At 38.3% G+C, this 25117-nt stretch overlaps 1 protein-coding gene across 1 annotated transcript in view; it reads left to right on the top strand.

Moving 5' to 3' along the window:
* Positions 1 to 25117, top strand: part of LOC103351887 (heat shock factor protein 3) — an 87992-nt gene that overhangs the window by 20581 nt on the left and 42294 nt on the right. The window contains exons 3-6 of the mRNA XM_051827140.2: positions 16071 to 16198; positions 20174 to 20298; positions 21860 to 21935; positions 22529 to 22590. Coding sequence (XP_051683100.1) covers positions 16071 to 16198; positions 20174 to 20298; positions 21860 to 21935; positions 22529 to 22590 — 391 coding nt within the window. The remainder of the gene's footprint in view (positions 1 to 16070; positions 16199 to 20173; positions 20299 to 21859; positions 21936 to 22528; positions 22591 to 25117) is intronic.

Here is a 25117-nt window from a genome sequence, read left to right as displayed (position 1 = left end):
CACACAGCCCACCAGAGAGCCTCAATTGCAACCTACGCTTCTTGATTCTCAAGTCCTGGGGATGGAAGGGTCAGGTCTGGCTGAAGGAAGTAGATAATCTAAGATAGTGTTTGTGGTGCTAGGGAGCTGTCTAGTGAAGACTGCTTGGACTGAAGGAAAGGTGTTGCCTTGTGCATGTCTGAGAGACAGGCATTTGCCTAGTGAGGAGCTTGTAACCAGGAAGGGCACAGCCCTAACCAGGGCATACCCCAGTCAGCCAGACACCATTCCCAGGCAGATGAAGGCACTCCCTCTAACTGGCACACTGCTCCCATTCAAGACACTGCCCCCAGTTGGAGCATTTTCCTTAACCAGAACACTGGCCTGCCACACACAGCTGGGACATGCCCATCACAAGGACACCTCTCACCAGCTGGAGCTTCCTCCTAGCCAAGGACTCTCCAACACACACACCAGAGCACCCTTTCCCATCAAACAGCACAGCTTTCCAGCTGGATGCATCTCAGGGTGTCCCCCTTCTTCAAAGTCTGATGAAATTATTGTGTGTTTGGGATTAGAGATCAGGGGTCAAAGCCTTGGGTCGTTCTTCACCCTGGCCAGTCTGCCAAAATCCCTGTTTATAATGAGAATACAACAGGCCTTACTTATCCAGGGCTTCACATTCCAAGACTGCCAGTGGGTGCCTGAAACCACAGTTAACACTTTTTTAAGTGCAGTTTTTTCTTATACAAATATACCTATGATGAAGTGTAACTTATAAATTAGGCATAGTAAGAGATTGCCAACAACAAATAATAAAATAGAACAGTTACAACAATTAAAAAATAAAGATCACTTTGAACATTTGGGGGCATTTTTGAGTCCATAGAAATTTTGGGGTTGTTTTTTCTTTACCTGTGAATAATATAGATTTAATAGTGATTGCATTGAATCTATAAATCTCTTTGGATAATATGCACATTTTAACTTTATTAATCCTTTTAATTTTAGAATAATTCCAGAACCTGTAATGTCTTTCCATTTATTTCTATATTTCTCTCCTCTTAAATTTTATTCAGAATGTTTTATAGCTTCATTAAATAAAAAACTTTCACTTACCAAGTTAAATTTATTCCTGAGGATTTTATTTTTCATAGCTATTGTAAATGGAATTGATTTCTTGATTTGTTTAGACAGTTCACTATCAACATATAAAATGCTATTTATTAGGGCCACATAGAGTAGTAAGCTAAGCCTCTGCCTGTGGCATCAGCATCCCATATGGGCACTGGTTCATGTCCGGCTGCTTCTCTTCCAATCCAGCTCTTTCTGATTATGGCCTGGGAAGGCAATGGAGGATGGGCCAAGTTCTTGGGCTTTTGCACCCTTGTGGGAGATCTGGAGGGGGCTCCTGACACCTGGCTTCAGATCAGCTCAGCTCAGCTACAGCTGTTGTGGCCATTTGTCTCTCCTTCTTTCTGAAACTACCTCTCAAATAAATAAATAAAATCTTTAAAAATAATAAATAAATAAAATACTATTGATTTTCGCGTGTAATCAACACACAAATTTGTATGCTACAAATTTACTGAGTTCATTTTTTAAATGTAACAGGTTTTTTTGGAATTTTTTGAGTTTTCCATATATATGATTATGCCATCTGCAAATAAAGACAATTTGACTTTCTTCATTCTGATTTGGATGCCTTATATTTCTTACCCTTGCCGTATTGCTGTGGCCCTGTACTGCAGTGAATACAAGTGCTGAAAGCAGGCATTCCTGTCTTATTCCAGATCTTAAAGAAAAAAGTTTCAAGTTTTCTCTATTCAATATGATGTTGGCTATGGGTTTGTCATATATGACCTTTAATATGTTGAAGTACATACTTCTTATACCTAATTTGTTGAGAGTTATTATTAGTCTTAGTGAACATCAGCAGGGTCCCTAAACTACACAATGCATTCCCTGACATACAGAACAGATGCTCTCTTGAAAATGCTCTTTGGGGCCGGCGCTGCGGCTCAATAGGCTAATCCTCTGCCTTGCGGCACCGGCACACCCGGTTCTAGTCCCGGTCAGTGTGCCGGATTCTGTCCCGGTTGCCCCTCTTCCAGGCCAGCTCTCTGCTGTGGCCAGGGAGTGCAGTGGAGGATGCCCCAGGTTCTTGGGCCCTGCACCCACATGGGAGATCAGGAGAAGCACCTGGCTCCTGGCTTCGGATCAGCGCGGTGCGCCAGCCACAGCTTGCTGGCTGCAGCGGCCATTGGAGGGTGAACCAACGGCAAAAGGAAGACCTTTCTCTCTGTCTCTCTCTCTCTCTCACTGTCCACTCTGCATGTCAAATAAAAAAAATACTCTTTAGTGTGTTTTTCAGGGAAATATATTCATATGGGATATGTATACAAGCAAGGGCAAAAGGGAATCACCCCTCAAGAGGATTCTGCTTACCCTTTAGAAGAGTAGCTGGCAAAAGAGAAGAAACTGTCATATGCCTTTCTTCCCATGGAAAAAAATACAAGTTGAGTGTAATTCAAGAATTCAGAATTTGGAGAGAATTTCTCCTTTAGAGAGAAATTTGGTGTTTAAAGTATTGTACACAAGGTAGTTCATATGAATGTAGAGAGGAGTGGTTCATTGTTTAGGATAGCAATCAGAAACTAGTAAAAATCAAAAACTAGTAAAAATAAGATAAAAAGAGTGCCAAATTACCTGAAAAAAAAAAAACAGAAGATTAAGGGAAAAAAATCTCTCTTCTTTGCATATCCAGTCATTGGAGGGATGTGAAAATAGTATGCTATAATCTTATTTCTAGTTTTTTCCAGTGAGAGCATTTTATTTATTGCCCATAGTTAACCAGGAAATAGCAGTTGATGAGGCCCCAAAAATATTCACTATTTAGATGAGTTGATTAATGCCCAGAATCTAATATTTCAAAGGAAATAATTATAAATTTGAGTTTGCTTTTGGTTAGAATTCAGCTAAAGATGTCACCCTGGCAAGGCACACTGAGATTCCTCATGATAGATGCTGAGGAATATGAGTTTACTATCCTCTTGTTTAAAAGGGATGATCTTTTTAATTCTGAAAGCAAAAGCTAAGACAGATAATTTAAAAGCAGAAACCATTAATCAGGCTTTTTGCTATACAGCAAAGCAGTTATGAGTGGTATTTCAACCACCAGAAGGAGACTTAGTATACCAAGTATTGCTGCTAGACTGTGGTTATATAAAGGATATGATTCACATCTTCATCAAGACTTTTTAAAAAAAGATTTGTTTGGAAGTCAGAGTTACAGAGAGAGAGAGAGAGAGAGAGAGAGAGAGAGATCTTTCATCTGCTGATTCACTCCCCAAATGGCCACAATGGCCAGGGATGTGCCAAGCCGAAACCAGGAGCTTCTTCTGGATCTCCCATGTGAGTGCAGGGGCCCAAGCACTTGAGCCATATTCCACTGCTTTCCCAGGTGTATTAGCATAGAGCTGGATTGGAAGTGGAGCATCCAGGACTCAAACCAGCACCCAAATGGGATGACACCCTTGCAGGAGGTGGCTTTATCCACTATGCCACAACACCGGCACCTTCATCAAGACTTTTTAAAAATACTGCTTATAAGCTGGAATAAGAAATTCTAGAAATTTTTCTAGAATTCTAGAAATAAGAAAATCTAGAAATTCTAGAAAGTTTTGGAAATCATTGCCTTCCTGAATGTAGATACAAAAAGAAAGTTGGACTTTTTAAACTTTTATTTAATGAATTCATTTTTCATAGGTACAACTTTAGGAATATAGTCATTCTTTCCCTCATATACACCCTCCCACCCTGACTCACACCCCACCTCCTACTCACTCTCCCATCCTCTTCTTCATTATGATTAATTTTTAGTTTAACTTTATATAGAGAGGACTCACTCTATGTTAAGTACAGATTTCAACAGTTTGCATCCACACACACAACATATAAAGTACAGTTTGAGAACAAGTTTTGAAGTTAATTCTCATAGTACAACTCATTAAGGACAGAGGTCCCACATGGGGAGTAAGTGCACAGTGACTTCCGTTGTTCATTTAACAATTAACACTCTTATTTATGACATTAGTGATCACTTGAGTCTCTTGCCATGAGCTCCCAAGGGTATGGAAGCCTTTTGTGACCACAGACTCCATCAGTATTTGGACACGGCCATAAGCAAAGTGGAAGTTCTATCCTCCCTTCAGAGAAAGGTGCACCCTTCTTTAATGGCCCTTTTTTTTGACAGGCAGAGTGGACAGTGAGAGAGACAGAGAGAGAAAGGTTTTCCTTTGCCGTTGGTTCACCCTCCAATGGCCGCCGCGGCCGGCGCACCACACTGATCCAATGGCAGGAGCCAGGTACTTATCCTGGTCTCCCGTGGGGTGCAGGGCCCAAGTACTTGGGCCATCCTCCACTGCACTCCCTGGCCACAGCAGAGGGATGGCCTGGAAGAACAACCAGGACAGAATCCAGTGCCCCGACCGGGACTAGAACCCGGTGTGCCGGTGCCACAAGGCGGAGGATTAGCCTAGTGAGCCGCGGCGCCGACAATGGCCCTTTCTTTCCACTGGGGTCTCACAGAAATCCTTCGTGTAGGATATTTTTTGCCACAGCGTCTTGGCTTTCCATGCCTGAAATGCTCTCACAAGCCTTTCAGCCAGACCAGGAAGCCTTAAGGGTTGTTTCTGAGGTCAGAGTGTTATTTACAACTAATGTCATTCTAGGAGTCTGCTGTGTGGACTGCTTCCCATATTGGACATTCCCTCCTTTTTAATTCTGTCTATTATTATTACCAAACACTTGATGTTATTTATATCATCACTTTTATACATAATCCTAACTATATGTTGAATTTAACACTTAATATGATCACTTTAACAATTAAGATAGCATTTTTACCACCGATTTTAATGGGATTGGAGTCCAATGACAAGTTTTTAAGCTGTACTCTCAGAAGTAAGTCCATAGGACTGTTTGGAGAACTATACAGTTTACAGGTATAAACTACCTCCTCCCTCTCTTATTCCCCCTCTTATTTTTTACTGGCATCAATTTTCAATTGACTTTATATACATATGATTAACTTCATGTTATGTAAAGAGTTCAACATACAGTAGGAAAAAGAGAAAAGAAAAAATGAAAAAATGAAATAAAAAATAAAAATAAAAAAACAGTCCTTTGAGATCTGGTACCAGACAGGGATGCCCACTCTCACCACTGCTATTCAATATAGTTCTGGAAGTTCTAGCCAGGGCTATTAGGCAACAAAAAGAAATTAAAGGGATACAAATTGGGAAGGAAGAACTCAAACTATCCCTCTTTGCAGATGATATGATTCTTTATTTAGGGGACCCAAAGAACTCTACTAGGAGACTATTGGAACTCATAGAAGATTTTGGCAAAGTAGCAGGGTATAAAATCAATGCACAAAAATCAACAGCCTTTGTATACACAGGCAATGCCATGGCTGAGGAAGAACTGCTAAGATCAATCCCATTCACAATAGCTACAAAAACAATCAAATACCTTGGAATAAACTTAACCAAGGACGTTAAAGATCTCTACGATGAAAATTACAAAACCTTAAAGAAAGAAATAGAAGAGGATACCAAGAAATGGAAAAATCTTCCATGCTCATGGATTGGAAGAATCAATATCATCAAAATGTCCATTCTCCCAAAAGCAATTTACAGATTCAATGAGATACCAATCAAAATACCAAAGACATTCTTTTCAGATCTAGACCTCGAATAGCTAAAGCAATCTTATACAACAAAAACAAAGCTGGAGGCATCACAATACCAGATTTCAGGACATGCTACAGGGCAGTTGTAATCAAAACAGCATGGTACTGGTACAGAAACAGATGGATAGACCAATGGAAGAGAATAGAAACACCAGAAATCAACCCAAACATCTACAGCCAACTTATATTTGATCAAGGATCCAAAATCAATCCCTAGAGTAAGGACAGTCTATTCAATAAATGGTGCTGGGAAAACTGGATTTCCAAGTGCAGAATCATGAAGCAAGACCCCTACCTTTCACCTTACACAAAAATTCACTCAACATGGATTAAAGACTTAAATCTATGACCTGACACCATCAAATTATTAGAGAGCATTGGGAAAAACCCTGCAAGATATAGGTACGGCAATGACTTCTTGGAAAACACCCCAGAAGCAGGCAGTCAAAGCCAAAATTAACATTTGAGATTGCATCAAATTGAGAAGTTTCTGTACTGCAAAAGAAACAGTCAGGAAAGTGAAGAGACAACCGACAGAATGGGAAAATATATTTGCAAACTATGCAGCTGATAAAGGGTTGATAACCAGAATCTACAAAGAAATCAAGAAACTCCACAACATCAAAACAAACAACCCACTTAAGAGATGGGCCAAGGACCTCAATAGACATTTTACAAAAGAGGAAATCCAAATGGCCAACACACACATGAAAAAATGTTCAAGATCACTAGCAATCAGGGAAATGCAAATCAAAACCACAATGAGGTTCCACCTCACCCCGGTTAAAATGGCTCACATGCAGAAATCTACCAACAATAGATGCTGGAGAGGATGTGGGGAAAAAGGGACACTAACCCACTGTTGGTGGGAATGCAAATTAGTTAAGCCACTATGGAAGTCAGTCTGGAGATTCCTCAGATACCTGAATATAACCCTACCATTCAACCCAGCCATCCCACTCCTTGGAATTTACCCAAAGGAAATGAAATTGGCAAACAAACAAGCTGTCTGCACATTAATGTTTATTGCCGCTCATTTCACAATAGCTAAGACCTGGAACCAACCCAAATGCCCATCAACAGTAGAATGGATAAAGAAATTATGGGACATGTACTCTATAGAATACTATACAGCAGTCAAAAACAATGAAACCCGGTCATTTGCAACAAGATGGAGGAATTTGGAAAACATCATGCTGAGTGAATTAAGCCAGTCCCAAAGGGACAAATATCATATGTTCTCCCTGATTGGCGACAACTAACTGAGCACCAAAGGGGAAACTTGTTGAAATGAAATGGACACTATGAAAAACAGTGACTTGATCAGCTCTTGTCCTGACGGTTGATGTACAATGTAATACTTTATCCATTTTAGTATTTTTTTTTTGTTCTAGTACCATTGGTTGAACTCTGTAATTAACACACAATTATTCTTAGGGGTTTAAATTTTAACTGAAAAGTGATCCCTGTTAGGAATTTGGAAAACATTATGCTGAGTGAAATAAGCCAATCCCAAAGGGACAAATACCACTTGTTCTCCTTGATAGGTGACAACTAACTGAGCACCAAAAAGGAAACCTGTTAAAGTAAAATGAACACTATGAGAAACGGTGACTTGATCAGCCCTCACCCTGACTGTTGATGAGCCACTTGATATGTTATCCCTCTTAGTATTTTTTGTTTGTTTGTTCTACTTAATACTTTTGGTTGAATACTGTAATCAATACACAATTCTTCTTAAGTGCTGAAACTTAACTGAAAAGTGATCACTGTTAAATATAAGAGTGGGAATAAGAGAGGGAAGAGATGTGCAATTCGAGACATGCTCAAGCTGACTTACCTCAAACGGTAGAGTTAGAAACATACCAGGGGATTCCAATTCAATCCCATCAAGGTGGCATGTACCAATGCCATCTCACTAGTCCCAGTGATCAATTTCTGTTCACAATTGATCATAATGATAGGACTAAGAACCAAAGGGATCACATAAACAAGAATAGTGTCTGCAAATACTAGCTGATAGAATAAAAAAGGGAGAGAATGATCCAACATGGGAAGTGAGATACACAGCAGACCCATAGAATGGCAGATGTCCTAAACAGCACTCTGGCCTCAGAATCAGCCCTTAAGGCATGCGGATCCAGCTGAAAAGCCCATGAGAGTATTTCAGGCATGGAAAGCCAAGACATTCTGAAAAAAAAAAAAAAAACCTAAATGAAAGATCTCCGCGAGTGAGATCCCAGTGGAAAGAACGGGTCATCAAAGAAGGAGGTACCTTTCTCTGAAGGGAGGAGAGAACTTCCACTTTGACTATGAGCATGTCTAAATAAGTTAAGATCGGTGAACTCAAAAGGCTTCCATAGCCTTGGCAGCTCATGACAAGAGCCTAGGGTGATTACTGATGCCATAAACAAGAGTGTCAATTTGTTAAGTCAACAACAGGAGTCACTGTGTACTTACTTCTCATGTAGGATCTTTGTCTTTAGTGTGCTGTACATTGAGATTTAATGCTATAACTAGTACTCAAACAGTATTTTTCACTTTATGTTTCTGTGTGGGAGCAAACTGTTGAAATCTTTACTTAATAGATGCTAAACTGATCTTCTGTATATAAAGAGAAACGAAAAATGAATCTTGATGTGAATGGAAGGGGAGAGGGAGTGGGAAAGGGGAGGGTTGCGGGTGGGAGGGACGTTACGGGGGGGGGGAGGCATTGTAATCCATAAGCTGTACTTTGGAAATTTATATTCATTAAATAAAAGTTAAAAAAACTGTCCTTTGATAGTCAGGATGATGGCTATTCAAGTCATTGTTTTTAAAGTTTCAATTTCAATTCTATAGCTTTCAGTTTAGGAGCGTTATTAATTCTCACAGATCAGGGAGAACATATGTTATTTCTCCCTTTGGGACTGGATTGTTTCACTAAGTATGAAGTTTTACAGATTGATACACATTGTTACAAAAGACCAGATCTCATTCTCTTTTAATGCTGTGTAGTATTCCATAGTGTACATATCCCATAATTTCTTTATCTAGTCTTAAGTTGATGGGCATTTAGATTGATTCCATGTCTTAGCTATTGTGAATTGAGCTGCAATAAACATGGAGGTGCAGATAGCTCTTCTGTTTACTGATTTCATTTCCTGTGGGTAAATTCCCAGGAGTGTGATGGCTGGGTCATATGATAGGGCCATAGTCAGATTTTTGAGGTGTCTCCATACTGTCTTCCATAGTGGCTGTACCAGTATACATTCCCACCAACAGTGAATTAGGGTGCCCTTTTCCCCACATCCTCTCTAGCATCTGTTTTTTGTTGGTTTTTGTATGAGGGCCATTCTAACTGGGGTGAGGTGAAATCTCATTGTGGTTTTGATTTGCATTTGCCTGACAGATAGTGATCATGAACACTTTTTCATGTGTCTGTTGGCCATTTGGATTTCCTCTTTTGAAAAATGTCTGTTTTAATCCTTTGCCCATCTCTTAACTGGATTGTTTGTTTTGTTATTTTGGAGTTTCTTGATCTCTTTACATATTCTGGTTATTAATCTTTTATCAGTTGCGTAATTTGCAAATAATTTCTCCTATTCTGTCAGTTGCCTCTTCACTTTCCTAACTCTTTCTTTTGCTGTACAGAAGCTTCTCAATTTTACGTAATCTCATTTGTTCATTTTGGCTTTGATTCCTGTGCCTCTGGGGTCTTTTCCAGGAATTCTTTGTCTGTGCCAATGTCTTGCAGGGTTTCCCCAGTGTTCTCAATTAATTTGATGGTGTTAGGTGATAGATTTAGATCTTTAATCCATGCTGAGTGGATTTTTGTGTAAGGTGTAAGGTAGAGGTCTTGCTTCATACCTTTGCATGTGGCAATCCAGTTTTCCCAGCACCATTAATTGAAGAGACTGTCCTTGCTCCAGGGATTGGATTTAGCTCTTTTTTCAAATATAAGTTGTCTTTAGATGTTTGGATTGCTTTCTGGAGTTTCTTTTCTATTCCATTAGTCTATCCATCTATTTTATTACCAGTACCAGGCTGTTTTGATTATAATTGCCTTTTAGTATGTCTTGAAATCTGGTATTGTGATGCCTCCGGCTTTTTGTTGTTGTTGTTGTATAAGATTGCTTTAGCTATTCGAGGTCTCCTGTGCCTCCGTATTAATTTCAACATAATTTTTTTCTAGATCTGAAAAGAATGTCTTTGGTATTTTGATTGGTATCTCACTGAATCTGTAAATTGCTTTTGGGAGAATGGACATTTTGATGATATTGAGTCTACCAATCCAAGAACATGGTAGATTTTTCCTTTTTTTGTATCTTCTTCTATTTCTTTCTTTAATGTTTTATAATTCTCATAGTTGAGATCTTTGACATCCTTGATTAAATTTATTCCAAGATGTTTGATTGGTTTTGTGGCTATTGTAAATGGGATTGATCTTAGAAGCTCTTTATGAGCCATAGCATTGCCTGTGTATACAAAGGCTGTTGATTTCTGTGTATTGATTTTGTATCCTGCTACTTTACCAAACTCTTCTATGAGTTCCAATAGTCTCTTAGTGGAGTCTTTTGGATCCCTTATATATAGAATCATGTCATCTGCAAATAGGGATAGTTTTACTTTCTCCTCAATTTACATCCCTTTGATTTCTTTCTCTTGCCTAAATGGCTCTGGCTAAAACCTCCAGGACTACATCGAATAGCAACGGTGAGAGTGGGCATCCCTGTCTTGTACTGAATCTCAGTGGAAATGTTACCAGCTTTTCCCCATTCAGTATGATGCTGGCCACAGGCTTGTCCTAAATTGTCTTGATTGCTTTGAGGAATGTTCCTTCTAAATCCAATTTGCTTAGAGTTTTCATCATGAAAGGATGTATTTTGTTGAATGCTTTCTCTGCATCTATTGAGATAATTATATGGTATTTTGTTCTTCAGTTTGTTATTGTGATGTATCACATTGATTGATTTTTGAATGTTGAACCATCCCTGCATACCAAGGATAAATCCCACTTGGTCTGGGTGGATGATCTTTCTGATGTGTAGTTATATTCGATTGGCCAGGATTTTGTTGAAAATTTTTGCATCTATGTTCATCAGGGAGATTGGTCTATAGTTTTCTTTCTCTGTTGTGTCTTTTCAGGTTTAGGAATTAAGGTGATAATGGCTTCATAGAAAGATTTTGGGAGAAATCCCACCCTTTCAATTGTTTGGAATAATTTGAGAAGAGCTGGGGTTATTTCTTCTTTAAATGTCTGGTAGAATTCAGCAGTGAAACCATCTGGTCATGGACTCTTCATTGTTGGAAGGGCCTTTATCACTAATTCAATTTCTGTCTTGGTTATGGGTCTGTTTAGGTTTTCTTTGTCTTCATGACTCAATTTAGGTAAGTTGTATGTGTCCAGGAATCTATCCATTTCTTATAGGTTTCCCAGTTTGTTGGCATACAGCTCTTTGTAGCGGTTTCTGATGATTCTTTTTAGTTCTGTGGTGTCTGTTGTTACATTTCCTTTCCATCTCTAGTTTTATTGATTTGAGTCTTCTCTCTACTTTTTTTGGTTAGTTCAGCCAATGGTGTGTCAATTTTGTAAATTTTTTCAAAAAACCAGCTCTTCAGTTTGCTAATCTTTTGCATTGCTTTTTAGGTTTCAGTTTTGTTGATTGCTTCTCTAATTTTAGTTATTTCTTTTCTTCTACTGGTTTTGGGTTTGGTTTGCTGCTGCTTTTCTAGATGCTTGAAGTGCATAGACAGTTTATTTATTTGATGCCTTTCCAGTTTCTTAATGTAGACACCAACTGCTATAAACTTTCCTCTTAACACTGCTCTTGCTGTATCCCACAAATTTTGGTAAGTTGTATTGTCGTCTTCATTTGTTTCCACAAATATTTTTATTTCCGTTTTGATTTCTTCTATTACCCACTGTTCATTCAGAAACATGCTGTTCATTCCCCATGTGTTTGAATATGATGTAGAGATTCTTGCGTTGTTGATTTCCAGCTTCGTTGCATTGTGATCTGAGAAGATGCATGGTATGATTTCGATTCTTTTGAATTTGCTGAGACTCAATTTATGGCCTAGCATATGGTCAATCCTAGAGAAAGTTCCATGCACTGGGGAGAAATATGTATACTCTTGCTATAGGGTGGAAAACTCTGTAGTTATCTGCTAGGTCTATTTGGTCTATAGTGTCAATGAACTCTATTGTTTCCTTGTTAATTTTCTGTCTGGTTGAGCTATCCATTGCTGAAAGTGGGGTATTAAAGTCCCTCGTTACTATTGTATTTGAGTCTATATCTCCCTTTAAATCCCTTAATAATTCTTTCAAATAGCCAGGCACCCTGTGATTAGGTGCATATACTTTTTTTAGATTTATTTTATTTGTTTGAAAGTTACAGAGAGAGGCAGATACATAGAGAAGTCTTCCATCCACTGTTCCACTCCTCAGATGGCCACAATGGCCAGAACTGAGCCAATCTGAAACCAGGAGCCTGGAGCTTCTTCCTGGTCTCCCACGTGGGTATAGGAGTGCAAGCACTTGGGCCATCTTTCTCTGCTTTCCCAGGTCATAGCAGAGAGCTGCATCAAATGAGGATTCGCCCAGACTAGAATCAGCACCCTATGGGATGCCAGTGCTTCAGGACAGGGCTTTAACCCGCTGCACCAGAGCGTCAGCCCCTACATATACATTTATAATAGTCACATCTTCCTGTTGAATTGACCCTTTAATCATTATATAGTGTCCTTCTTTGTCTCTTTTAATAGTTTTTGTGTTAAAGTCTATTTTGTCTGATGTTAGGATGGCCACACCAGCTCTTTTTTGGTTTCTCTTAGCATGGAATATCTTTTTCCATCCTTTCACTTTCAGTCTGTGTTCTTCTTTGTTGGTAAGGTGTGTTTCTTGTAGGCTCAGATAGATGAGTTTTCTTTTTTAATCCATTCAGCTAATCTGTGTCTTTTAACTGGGGAGCTGAGACCATTTACATTCAGTGTAACTATTGTTAAATACTGTCATTTCCCTGCCATGTTTCCTTAAATAGACCTGTTTATGTATTTTGGATTTAGTTTATACTTTTGCTGGATCATTATCTATGTTCATTTTCTTTTGTAGTGAAGTTCCTGTTTCTGTGTTTCTGTGTGTAGCCTTGAACTTTCTTGTAGGGCTAGGGGTAAAGACATAAATTCTTTCAATTTCTGCTCATTGTGGAAAATCCTTATTTCTCCTTCATCCATAAATGAGAGTTTTGCAGGGTACAGTATTCTGAGTTGACAGTTTTTTTCTCTTAGTATTTGGAATATATCTCACCATTGTCTCCTTGCCTGTAGGGTTTGCAATGAGAAGTCCAAGGTGAGTCTAATTGGATTAACTCTGAATGTGATTTGTTGTTTCTCTAAGGCGCATTTTAAGATCTGTTCTTTGTGTTTCACTGAGCTGAGTGTTGCCACAATGTGTTGTGGTGAATTCCTTTTCTGGTTGTGTCTGTTGGGAGTTCTGTGCTTTTTTTATACTTGGATGTCTCTTTCAGTCTGCCTGTTGTAGAAGTTTTCTGATATAATTTCATTAAGAAGGCCTTATAATCTGTTCTCTCTTTCCACACCTTCTGGAACTCCTATGATCCATAAGTTGGATCGCTTGATACAGTCTTGTAAATCTGCAACCATGATTTTTAATTTTCTAATTTCTTCTTGTTGTGTTTGGTTTGACTATTATTTCCGGAAGTTTGTATTCTAGTTCTGATATTCACTCTTCTATTTAATCTGTTCTATTACTAAGAGATTCCACTGCATTTTTTATCTGGTCAATTGAATTTTTCATTTCCAGTAGTTCATTTTGGCTTCTCTTTAAAATCTCAATTTCTTGGGAGTTTTTTCATTCAGATTTTGAATCTGTTTCTGATTTCTTCTAAGTAATATGATTATTAATTTTATGAATTCCTTTCCTGGCACAGTCTCAATTTCTTCTTCAGCCTCCATTGTTGAAGATTTAGATTGCTGCATTGGTGAGTTTATAAATTATTCCTTATTCTTATTCCAGCTTTTTCCTTTGTTCTTGGCATTTCTGTTTGGTTTCTGCTTGGTTTTAGTTTTAAATTGATTTCCCTCTGCTATGAGCTGCTATGTGTCTGTGCCCATTGCAAGTGGAAGCATGCAGCTCCACTTCCTGGAGTTTTGTTTATTTCTGGGTCCTGATGAAGGCGGGTACCAGGGCTTTGGTGTACTAAGAAGCCCCGTCTACTGGGGCTGGGCTCCCTGTTTGCTTGTTCATAAAACAAGCTTGGGTTTTCGTTGTTTAGTATTACTCGTTGTACAACTTGCATGGTGGTGGGAAAATCACTCTGAATTGTTGTGATCCTTGTTCCCAGGTGGGGCGTATTGTGAGGTGGCCCCTACAATTGATGAGTTTGTGTGTGGGAAGCAGACGCTGCAGCCCACTGCTTACACTCGAAAATGTAAACAATCAGTATGGCTTCTCCCCGATGGCTGTAGCTCTGGCTGGAGGGAGGGGGATGACACCAATGGATCCTGGCGTGTTCAACCTCTCTGCCCATCCCCCAGAATTTCTCCTTCTTCCCACTTAGAGCTCCAAGTGCTATTCACCAAATTTCCCACTCATTACTGTGCATCTCCATGGACTCGCAACCTCTCACCTGGTTTGCTGAGGAAGCGGCACCTCTCTCCTCACTGGAACCCTTGCCACTCCTTCTGTACACCTCAGCCACCTCTCTGCTTCCTCCAGTGTGGCCCCGAGCAGTCTCTGGTGGACTCCGGGTCCACTCCGCCCAAACATTTTGTGATTCTGCCCCCTGCTTGTATCCCCTCTACTCATTAATCATCCATTTTTCACTGTGTGACCAGGAACGTTCCACTACTATACCACCATCTTGCCCCAACTCCTATCTGGACTTTTCTACACATATGAACATTTTCATACATACCCACTCTGGCTAACAGCTACCAATATATTTTTCTCCCTTCCTTGATTACTTTCTTTGAACTATGAATCTCTGTGTGTGTTCATAAATCCAGATTCCTACATGAGCTTAGAGTAATGAGATGGGTAAGTTATATCTAGTATCAACAGAATTTTGAATCACCTCATTACACTCCTATTGTTATCCTTTCCCAACTCCCTATTAATAAGTACATCAGGCTGCATCTAGAAAGTGGCATTTCTGCTCTTTTTGAACAGTATGCCTACTAGTCTCTATTTTGCTTCCTTTTTATTACCCATGGCTGTGAATTCTTACATTAAAAACATCTATGCTTACATACAAAATACTTCAAATTCTTGATTACTCAGGAACAGATAACCTCACTTGTCATCGCTTCAAGTCCCATTGCTTTTTCTCCTTTCTCAGACTGCCTTCCTTTGAATCGTTTTCAAATATTGAATGGAGCAACATGAAAAGATAAAACCGTTTTCTCCAACTCAATAAATTGTTGAGATATGTCAGCATAGAGTGGGTGTTTCAGAAATTTGAATCTATGGGTTAAAATACAGTCTAAGGATTGTACATAGATTTCAGTTGTCCATGCTTCCACACTAGTACCCTAGAGTTATTTATAAATTCTATTTTTAAAAAAGGTAGCATTTTCTATCAGAATGTGAAATAATTATCTGTACCTTCTGTATTTATGGCAGCTCAATTTACAATAGCCTAGATAAGGAATCAACCCAGATGTCCATTAGCTGATGACTGGCTAAAAAAAGTTACATTTACACATGATGGAATACTACTCAGCCATAAAAAGAATGAAATCCTGTCTTTTGCAACAAAATGTATACAACTTGGGACTATTATTGATTAGTGAAATAAGCCAACCCCCAAAAGATAAATATCATATGTTTTCTCTGATTAATTGTAACTAATATATAGAGTACAAAAAATCTTAATGTATTTCGAGCTAAACTGACATCTTCTGATTTGACTGTTGTCTATAATGCTTGCTAAACTCCTGAGGAATAGTAGTCTCTAGTGGAGGATTAAGCTTATGATTATAAAGTAAATTGAAAATATGTCATTGCAAAAATTGAAAGAAAAGAAAGGAAGGAGGACAGAGGATGAAAGTTATGGAGAGATGATGGAAAGTGTCAATATGTTCTTAAAGCTATATATGAAGTACTTGAAATATGTTCCTTTTATGTAAATAAACAAAAAAGAATTTACTATTGAAATCTCAGTTCCTGAGTATAAAATTATTCACCAATGTAATATTTTGTAGCAGTCAATTTTTTTGTATTGTTTATTTATTCTGATGGTTGCTAACTCTCCCTTCAGAATCTACTTAGAAGCAGTTGTTGTTGTTGTTGTTGTTGTTATATTATCTTATTTTCTTTTTCTTTTTTTACTAGATGGTTTCCGAAAGGTGATTTCGTTTGATAGTGTATTTCACGTCAAGGAAAAGAAAAATATGCAGGAATTTCAACATCCATTCTTCCAAAAAGGGAAAACCAACCTTGTGGGTAGTATCAAGCGCAAGGTAGAGTGACTATTTCCACATATTTTTCCATAGCATTTTGGGCTATAGCCAGTCTTTCCTTGATCTGCACATTTTAGAGTTTCTCTAAGTCTGAAGGGTCAAGTCATTGGCAGTTGAGATTTGCCATCTGGATACTCATTTGCTAAGTACTTCTTATAGTTCCCTGGAAAGATGATATTAAGTATCAATTTATCCAAAAAGACAATCATGATCACTCTTCCTAAAGAATAAGTTGTTGGGGCTGGCGCCATGGCTCACTTGGTTAATCCTCTGCCTGTGGTGCCGGCATCCCATATGGGAGCCGGGTTCTAGTCCCAGTTGCTCCTCTTCCAGTCCAGCTCTCTGCTGTGGCCCGGGAAGGAAGTGGAGGATGGCCCAAGTGCTTGGGCCCCTGCACCCGCATGGGAGACCAGGAAGAAGCACCTGGCTCCTGGCTTTGGATCGGCGTGGTGCTGGCCGTAGCGGCCATTTGGAGAGTGAACCAACGGAAGAAAGACCTTTCTCTCTGTCTCTCTCTATCACTTTCTATAACTCTACCTGTCAAACAAATAAATTTTTAAAAAAGAATATGTTGTTATCTTTTTACCATGAAGATGGGAATATAATGTTTTAGGAAATAGAGGAGACTAAGATAAGTTATAAAGTAATTATTTTATTGTTTTTCTTAATGAACAAAATAACTGCCATATCTGCTCATTCATGCCTATGGCTGCATAAAAATCAGGACAGAATATAAAATAGTAACACAGTTTTTCACTTTTGGAATATCTGTGTATATTGACACTTTGCATGAACATTATATACAGATTATGTCTGTGTTCTAGACATTCAAGACAAAAAGGAAAACCATAAAGATTTGAAATATCACTTAGATAATTTGTAAACCCCTAGGGACATAGAAGACATTTAGGGGACCTGCATGGTCAGCTATATATTCAAAATAATACCAAAATATTATTGGCTATTTTCATCCTTTGTTTTATCATGAGTATAGTGAAATTTCATTCTAATGTTAATATGTAATGAATGTGTTATTGTTAGGAAATCAGTAAATATCTAAAATTTTATCAGCTTTTAATTTCATATAGTGAATATTGGTGCATATAATATATAAACCAAAGATATTTGGTTTCTAAAAAATTTTTAAAGAGATCCTCAGACTAAAGAGTTAATAACCACTGCAATAGAACAACTTTTGATTTTCAGTGCAATTTTTTCAATAATACCAAAGCACCCATGGTCTTTGCATTATTGTAGTGACCTTGGAATCATCTCCATTGTGTGAAGTAGAGGAATGAAGTAGAAAGCTAAACTAAGATAAATCAGTGCCCAATTCCATTTGAAAATAGAAAAGCTTTTTCTAGTATTGTGTTAGACTTATCTCATTTGGTTAAGTGAATATTTGGGAAATGATACATATCATCCACAGAACAGTGACCAGGTTCTGGGCTAAACATATGGCAAGCAATTTATTCATTATCACAAAATCAAAACAGACATCTGGTTTATTCCAAATGTGATTGCTCTCTATTCTGAGTTCTGATGAAATTTATCACATACCGCTGTTCAAAGTCATCTTTTTTATGTCTACATGTCTAACCTTCTCTCCTGTTCTGTTAATCCCACAAAGGATGTTTAACAAATCAACTCATTTCTCACACATTTTGACAGCAGATAGAAACAAGTTAGAAATTCCTATTCACATTTCCTAAGTTTCAATTTGAGAAACCTAGTGCCTGGACATCCTTGCTTGCTAGAACATAGGCTTGTACAGTTATGGTACTAAATTAAGCTTAAATTTAGAGTGATTGATAATGCAATTGATTCATTGCCTTATTCTGTTAAAGTGTAATTCTTATGACTTCTCTGAATTTTTAAAAGGATATATTTATTTATTTGAAAGACAGAGTCACAGCGAGAGACAGAGATAGACACATACACATAGACAGACATCTTTCATCCACTGGTTCACTCACCAAATGATGTCAACGGCCATGGGTGGGCCAGACTGAAGCCAGGAACCTGGAACTCTATATGGGTCTCCCAAGTGAGTGGAAGGGGCCCAAGTACTTGGGCATCTTGCAATACATTCCCAAGCACATTAACAGAAGCTGGATCAGAATTAGAGCAGCCAGAACTTGAAACGGCATTCATATGGGATGCCAGCATCAAAGGAGGCAGATTAACCCACTGCACCACACCAGCCCCTCTTGCTTGTATTAACTGTGGGGAGCAATCCGGACTAGACTAAGTTACTCGAATTAGGACTTATTCTATGCATCTGCTCTCCCACAATATGGCGCTGGGAGAGAAGTAAACAGCTTCTGCACAGCTGCCTCCAGTTCAACTAATAAACTGTAGGACTTGCTCCTGATTGGAGAGCAGCGTACTCGGCGTGTGGGCAGCCGAGTTGGGATTGGCGGAGGAGGACTATAAAGGAGGAGAGAAACGGCATGCACCAGGAACATCTATGGGGAACATCTAAGGGAACCCGTGCAGCCCCCGAGAAAGCCGGCGGTGTGCCGCTCCCCTGCGGAAGTGGGGAATGCGGCCAGGGGGAACTGCCCTTCCACGGAGGTGGAAGGGATAGTAGCCAACCCGGGAAGAACCAGCAGCAAACCCGGGGAGGGCCGAGCAGACGAAAGAACAGCGCAGGGTCCTGTGTCGTTCCTCCACGAAGAGGGGGAGCGACATTAACTGCTTAAATAAAAACATGTATTGTGCCTATGCCATGAATTCTGAATGAATGAGAATTTTTAAGAAGTCATTAAATATTATAATGTATCTTACAGACATATTCAAACAGTACAGATCCAAGTCATTAACGCCTGTTTAGTCACTATCTGTGGAAATGGTTATAACATTATCGTTATAGACAGTATTCTCCATTAAAAGTTCTCACATGGTGCTTCATTTATAAAAATCCTAGTTCACATGCTTGCATCTCTCTGGGCATATAAAATAAAACTACAGTCCACTTTGGATTGTTTCTGAGAATTAATCACATTGTAGATTATCCATGAGATAAAGCGTCTTCTCCAACACTGTTCACAATCATTTCTGAAAGGAAAGAGTTGGGTGATGATCAGACCTCAGGTTTAAACAGAATGTGCATGAAAGTGTGTTTCTAACTTAATCTAGTTTTTTTTTAATTTAGTTATTTACTTGAAAGTCAGAGTTGCACAGAGAGAGAAGGAGAGGCAGAGAGAGAGAGAGAGCTCTTCCATCCACTGCTTCACTCAAATTGGCCACAACGGCCGGAGCTGCACCAATACAAAACCAGGATCCAGGAGATTCTTCCAGCTCTCCCACGCAGGTGCAGGGCTCAAGGACTTGGGCCATCTTCTACTGCTTTCCCAGGCCACAGCAGAGAGCTGGATGGGAAGTGGAGAAGCCAGGACTCGAACCAGCGCCCATATGGGATGCTGGCACTGCAGGCTGCGGCTTTACCCACTACACCACAGTGCCGGCCCCTAATCTAGTTTTTTTTTTTTTAATCAAAATAACATCTAAATGTTTTTGTGTATTTTATGTATTAAATTATAGCTCTTTGTATGCATATTTTATTTTTCCTGTAGGATATTTTCAATTAGGTGAGAATAGAAACTGTAATGTATTCATTCTTGTACATTTATTATTGTGTAAACTTCAGTCTCAAAATACATGCTTAATTTAATGAACATTTATCGTAGCTCCTCTGTGTAGAAATTATTATTTGAGAATCAAGGAGAAGGATAACCATAGAATATGTTCCTCATGTTCTAGAAACTTTCAAATTAGTGGGAAAGATGAGAATGTATGCAATGACTGTAATATGAAGCCTATTCTGTTTAGTGTTAAAATAGAGGTACATTTGGGAAATTTAGGCTACTGTCATAAATTAACTATTCCTCTTCTCTCCCATTAGTGCTTATAATGGATACTTAATGGTATGAAATTTCTAACCAACCCAACTATATTCTATTTCCATTTTAGGTTCCAGGAATGAGAAATGAAGATGTCAGAAACTCCCCTGATGAGTTCCAGGGGATAATGACTGAAATGCAGGAGATTAATGAGAAGCAAAACAATATGGAGGGCAAATTAGCAGAACTGGAAAAGTGGGTGTTTATCAAGATTTCCAATGTCTGTTTCTAAGGTTGTTAAAGTTGATTTCCTCTGAACTGAAGAACTGAACTCTCGTTTTCCATGGCGCTTTAAAGACATTTCTTTTAAATAAAACCACAGCATGAATCAAATGCTTTAGCGTTTGTACTGCTGTTAATGTTCCAATAGCTCAGAACTCAGAACTCTGGCTGACTAGCAGACCGCTGTATAAATCAGAAATAAGTTACCAGCATCCAAGACAATTGTATAGGTATGGGCAGCATAGCAGATAACAGTTTCCATCTGACACTGGAAAAACAGAAAAAAATATGTTAAAACAGGTTCTTATTTAAGTACTGTGCCCTACATTCCTGGGTTATTTCCTAAGTATTGGTGAGTCCCAAGATGATATATGGTTCTTTTCTCTTGCCTTGTTTTCACTATGTCTGTAAAATGGATACTTTAAGCTATTTTTTTTGGTATTTTATAAAGAACTACAGAGTACATAGTAGAGCATGCAATGACTGTAACATTAGAGCCTTTGCTCAGGTAGTAGAGTTCGAAGGCAAAATTTAAATGGCTAAATAGTTGCACAATAGTACTTGTGAGAGCAGCTTACAACTAATTATTTTCCTTAGAGGATATATGTGTGTATATGTTCCAGGAACTATCTACCAATGTCTAAGTTAAACTTGAACTCATCTGCCAATCTTTCAGTGAAGTGCAAATGTACCTTTAAGTTCATGATTCTGTCTTTTGTAACTGACTTAGTAAATTAAACTTTTCACTTCCAGCAAGGGAAAAAAGAGAGACAGTGAGAGTAATGAAAGTATTTTCTGGCCTTCACATTGAACATAAGCCAAGATTTCCATTCACTTTGACCATAAGCCAGTCTTTCATCTTAATTCTGCATATTGGCCTGCTGTTGAATGTTAACCATACCACACTTATATATCATGAGATTGATGATGTACCAGTGGGCTCTGGATGGTTTTATAGGTAGACCAGACAAAAATTGTTGGACAACAGTTGATAAATGACTTTCTGAGATCCCTTCTACCCAAATATTTGTAATATTTTCCCATTGTGGAATTTAGATCATATTTAAAATTAATTCTGTACAAGAAATTTGTAGTTTTTTAATCTGAAACAAAGGGTGCAGTGTCATATTGTTCACATGCTAGTTTTGTGTAAATCCACTGGTCTTGATTAAAAAGGCTTCCAGCGTTCTGTGAAGCATTATTTTCTGCTCCTGTGATCATTAATAATGAATTTCATTAATATTATCTTGGTTTCCAGTGAGTTTCATCTTGTCAAATTTAGGAGAGTACCAAGGTAATCTGTGCTTTCAAAAATGTTAATGTGATACTTGTGTGGACTAAGTGACAAAGATTGAAAGGAGTTAAATTTGAAGGCTAAAATATTCAGGCAGGGAATTGGGGGGGGGATAACATTCATGAAGAATATTGTGAACGATGTTAAATCAGACAGTTCAGCGTATTATTAGATATTATATCTTCAAAATGCCACAAATATCTTTTAATCCTGGTTTATTTGTGGAATTTAATGTTACAGGAAATATGCTACACTTTTTCTTGATATGGCAAAACTAACACAGAAGTACCACGAGCAACAGCAGCTAACAGCACAGGTACCAATTCAGTATTTTAAAGGGTTTCTGGGGCCTGTGTTGTGGTACAGTGTGTTATGCCACCACTGGCAATGCTGGCATCCCATATCTGAGTGCCAGTTCATGTCCTGGTTGCTCTGCTTCTGGTCCAGCTCCCTGCTGATGCACCAGGAAAGGAAGCAGAAGATGACCTAGGTACCTTGGCCCCTGCCACCCAGGTTGGAGACTTGGATGGTATTCCAAGTTGCTGGATTTGGCTGGGCCCAGCCTTGGCCATTGTGGTCATATGGGGAGTGAACCAAGGGGTGGAAGATTCTCTCTCTCTCTCTCTCTCTCTCTCCCTCCCTCTTTCTCTCTAACTGTCTTTCAAATAAATAAATGTATTTTTAAAAACTACTTATCCTTTCTCTTCTGTAAATTGTTTATTAGAGCTACTTTATGGCACTTCCATCTTAGAAAAATAAATGATCGCAATATAAAGTCCTGCAAAGGCCAAAAAAGTATATTAATTTTAAATTTTACTTGGTTGGATCTCATAACTTCCTCTTTATCTACTGATATTTCTAAATATTGAGTATTGTGTCCTAATTGAAATATTTTCTATGCTTTTTCAGATTCTCCAGTTTCTCTTAAGTTTGACAAATGGAAACTGTATGATAAATACAAATAGAAAAAGGTGAATTCATTGACTCTCAAATATTTTCTTGATTACTGAGGCTCTTTTCTCTCATCTCTCAAGAATTTTTCACTTTGCAAGTTTATTCTTTATTCTTATCCTTGAGGTCAGAGCACTTAGCATGTATGAATGGTATATATGATACCAAGATAGAAACGATACCTGACAAAGAAAGCTAAACATATCATTAACTCAGTATATATTGTTTTTGTTGTTGATGTTTTAATGCTTTTTAGAAGATAACAGATTTCTGTTCACAATTGATCATAATGATAGGACTAAGAACCAAAGGGATCACATAAACAAGAATAGTGTCTGCAAATACTAGCTGATAGAATAAAAAAGGGAGAGAATGATCCAACATGGGAAGTGAGATACACAGCAGACCCATAGAATGGCAGATGTCCTAAACAGCACTCTGGCCTCAGAATCAGCCCTTAAGGCATTCGGATCTGGCTGAAAAGCCCATGAGAGTATTTCAGGCATGGAAAGCCAAGGCACTCTGGAAAAAAAAAAAAAAAAACCTAAATGAAAGATCTCCGCGAGTGAGATCCCAGTGGAAAGAACGGGTCATCAAAGAAGGAGGTACCTTTCTCTGAAGGGAGGAAAGAACTTCCACTTTGACCATGGCCTTGTCTAAAAATTATCAGAGTCAGTGAACTCAGGGGGATTCCATAGCCTTGGCAGCTCATGACAAGAGCCTAGGTTGATTACTGATGCCATAAACAAGAGTGTCAGTTTGTTAAGTCAACAACAGGAGTCACTGTGTACTTACTTCTCATGTAGGATCTTTGTCCTTAGTGTGCTGTACATTGAGATTTAATGCTATAACTAGTACTCAAACAGTATTTTTCACTTTATGTTTCTGTGTGGGAGCAAACTGTTGAAATCTTTACTTAATGTATGCTAAACTGATCTTCTGTATATAAAGAGAATCGAAAATGAATCTTGATGTGAATGGAAGGGGAGAGGGAGTGGGAAAGGGGAGGGTTGCGGGTGGGAGGGACATTATGGGGGGGAAGCCATTGTAATCCATAAGCTGTACTTTGGAAATCTATATTCATTAAATAAAAGTTTAAAAAAAAGAAATCAATAAGAAAAAAAAGAAGATAACAGATTAATTTGCTATTATATAATCATGATAGGAGTACCCTAGTTGCTAGTTGCTAGTTGCTAGTTGCTGGTTGCTGGTTGTTGATTATAGACTGTTTTGATCTATATCCTTAAGATGGTTTTAGGAGTGCCATTGATAACTAATGTATGTCTGTAAAGTACCAGTCATTCTAAGGCTTCTAGTCAGCTCTGAGGGGCCAAATGGTGCTGAATTGCTTCTTATACTTCCCATAGGATTCCCCTAGAAAAATATGAAGATACCCTTAACTCCTTGTTAACGAGTCCTGGGACTTCCATATAGGCTCTTTATGTAAGGTATTAACCTAGCCAGAGAGAATAAAACCATTTCACCTATGATTTATGATATGATCAAGCGTTCCCAGTTCCATCTTAACTTTTATAACCTAAATTTGTAGGATTTTTGTGTAAGTGCTTAAAAGACAGGGTATCTAATTGTAAAACATGCCTTTGCAAGGTAGCATCTAGTTCTACCTCACACAAAAAGTCCTACAGTTTTTGCTTGATTCCTCATACTTGATTAAGCAATTTAGAACCAATGAATATAATTAATGGCTAATATTTATTGAACACTTACAATATGCTAGATACTTTGTGAAGTGCCTTACATAAATGATCACATTTAATGTTCAGAAAAATCCTGTGAGAAATCTCTAATATTGTCATTTCACAGATGAGGAACTGAGTTCACTTCAAGTTTTAACTACATTTTTCAAGGTATCATAGGTAATACATAATTGAGATAGTCAAACCCAGATAGTAGAGCTATTGCCTCCAGAGCTTTGTCTCCCATTTGAGTGGGCCCTTCTTCCCACTTCAGATTTTCTTTTTGGTAACTTTTAATTTTAACATAATTAAGATTGCCAGAAAATTTATAACAGATTACAATGGACTGCATGTAGTCTATACCCACATTCTCCTATCATTTGTTCTCTCTGTTCCACCCCGACACACACACACGCACAAATTTTTTAACTGAACCTTTTGAGAGTAAATTGTGGATGTCATGTCCATTTAACCTTAAATGTTTTCATGTGTATTTCCTAAGAACAATAACATTTTCTTACATAACCATTGTACAGCATAAAAATTGGAAAACTTAGCATTAATGTGATATAGTTTTCTAATCCCAAGTCCATACTCAAATTTCACCAATTTTATCACTAAGATTCTTTATAACCAAAACTACCCACTGTCTTGTGTTCCTAGTCTAGGATTCAACCTAGGTTCATACACTGCATTACTTATTATGTTTCTTAATTCTCTGGAACAGTTCCTCAGCCTGTCTTTGTCTTCTGTAACCTCAACAATTTTGCAGAGTGCAAGCCAGTAATATTTATAAAATACTTCTCCCTTTGAGTTTGGCATGATGTCTTGAGGAAAATCAAATTATACA

The sequence above is a fragment of the Oryctolagus cuniculus genome, chromosome X (genome assembly GCF_964237555.1).
Source record: "Oryctolagus cuniculus chromosome X, mOryCun1.1, whole genome shotgun sequence".
In the NCBI taxonomy this organism is placed as follows: domain Eukaryota; kingdom Metazoa; phylum Chordata; class Mammalia; order Lagomorpha; family Leporidae; genus Oryctolagus; species Oryctolagus cuniculus.
This window is presented reverse-complemented; position numbering and strand designations above follow the sequence as displayed.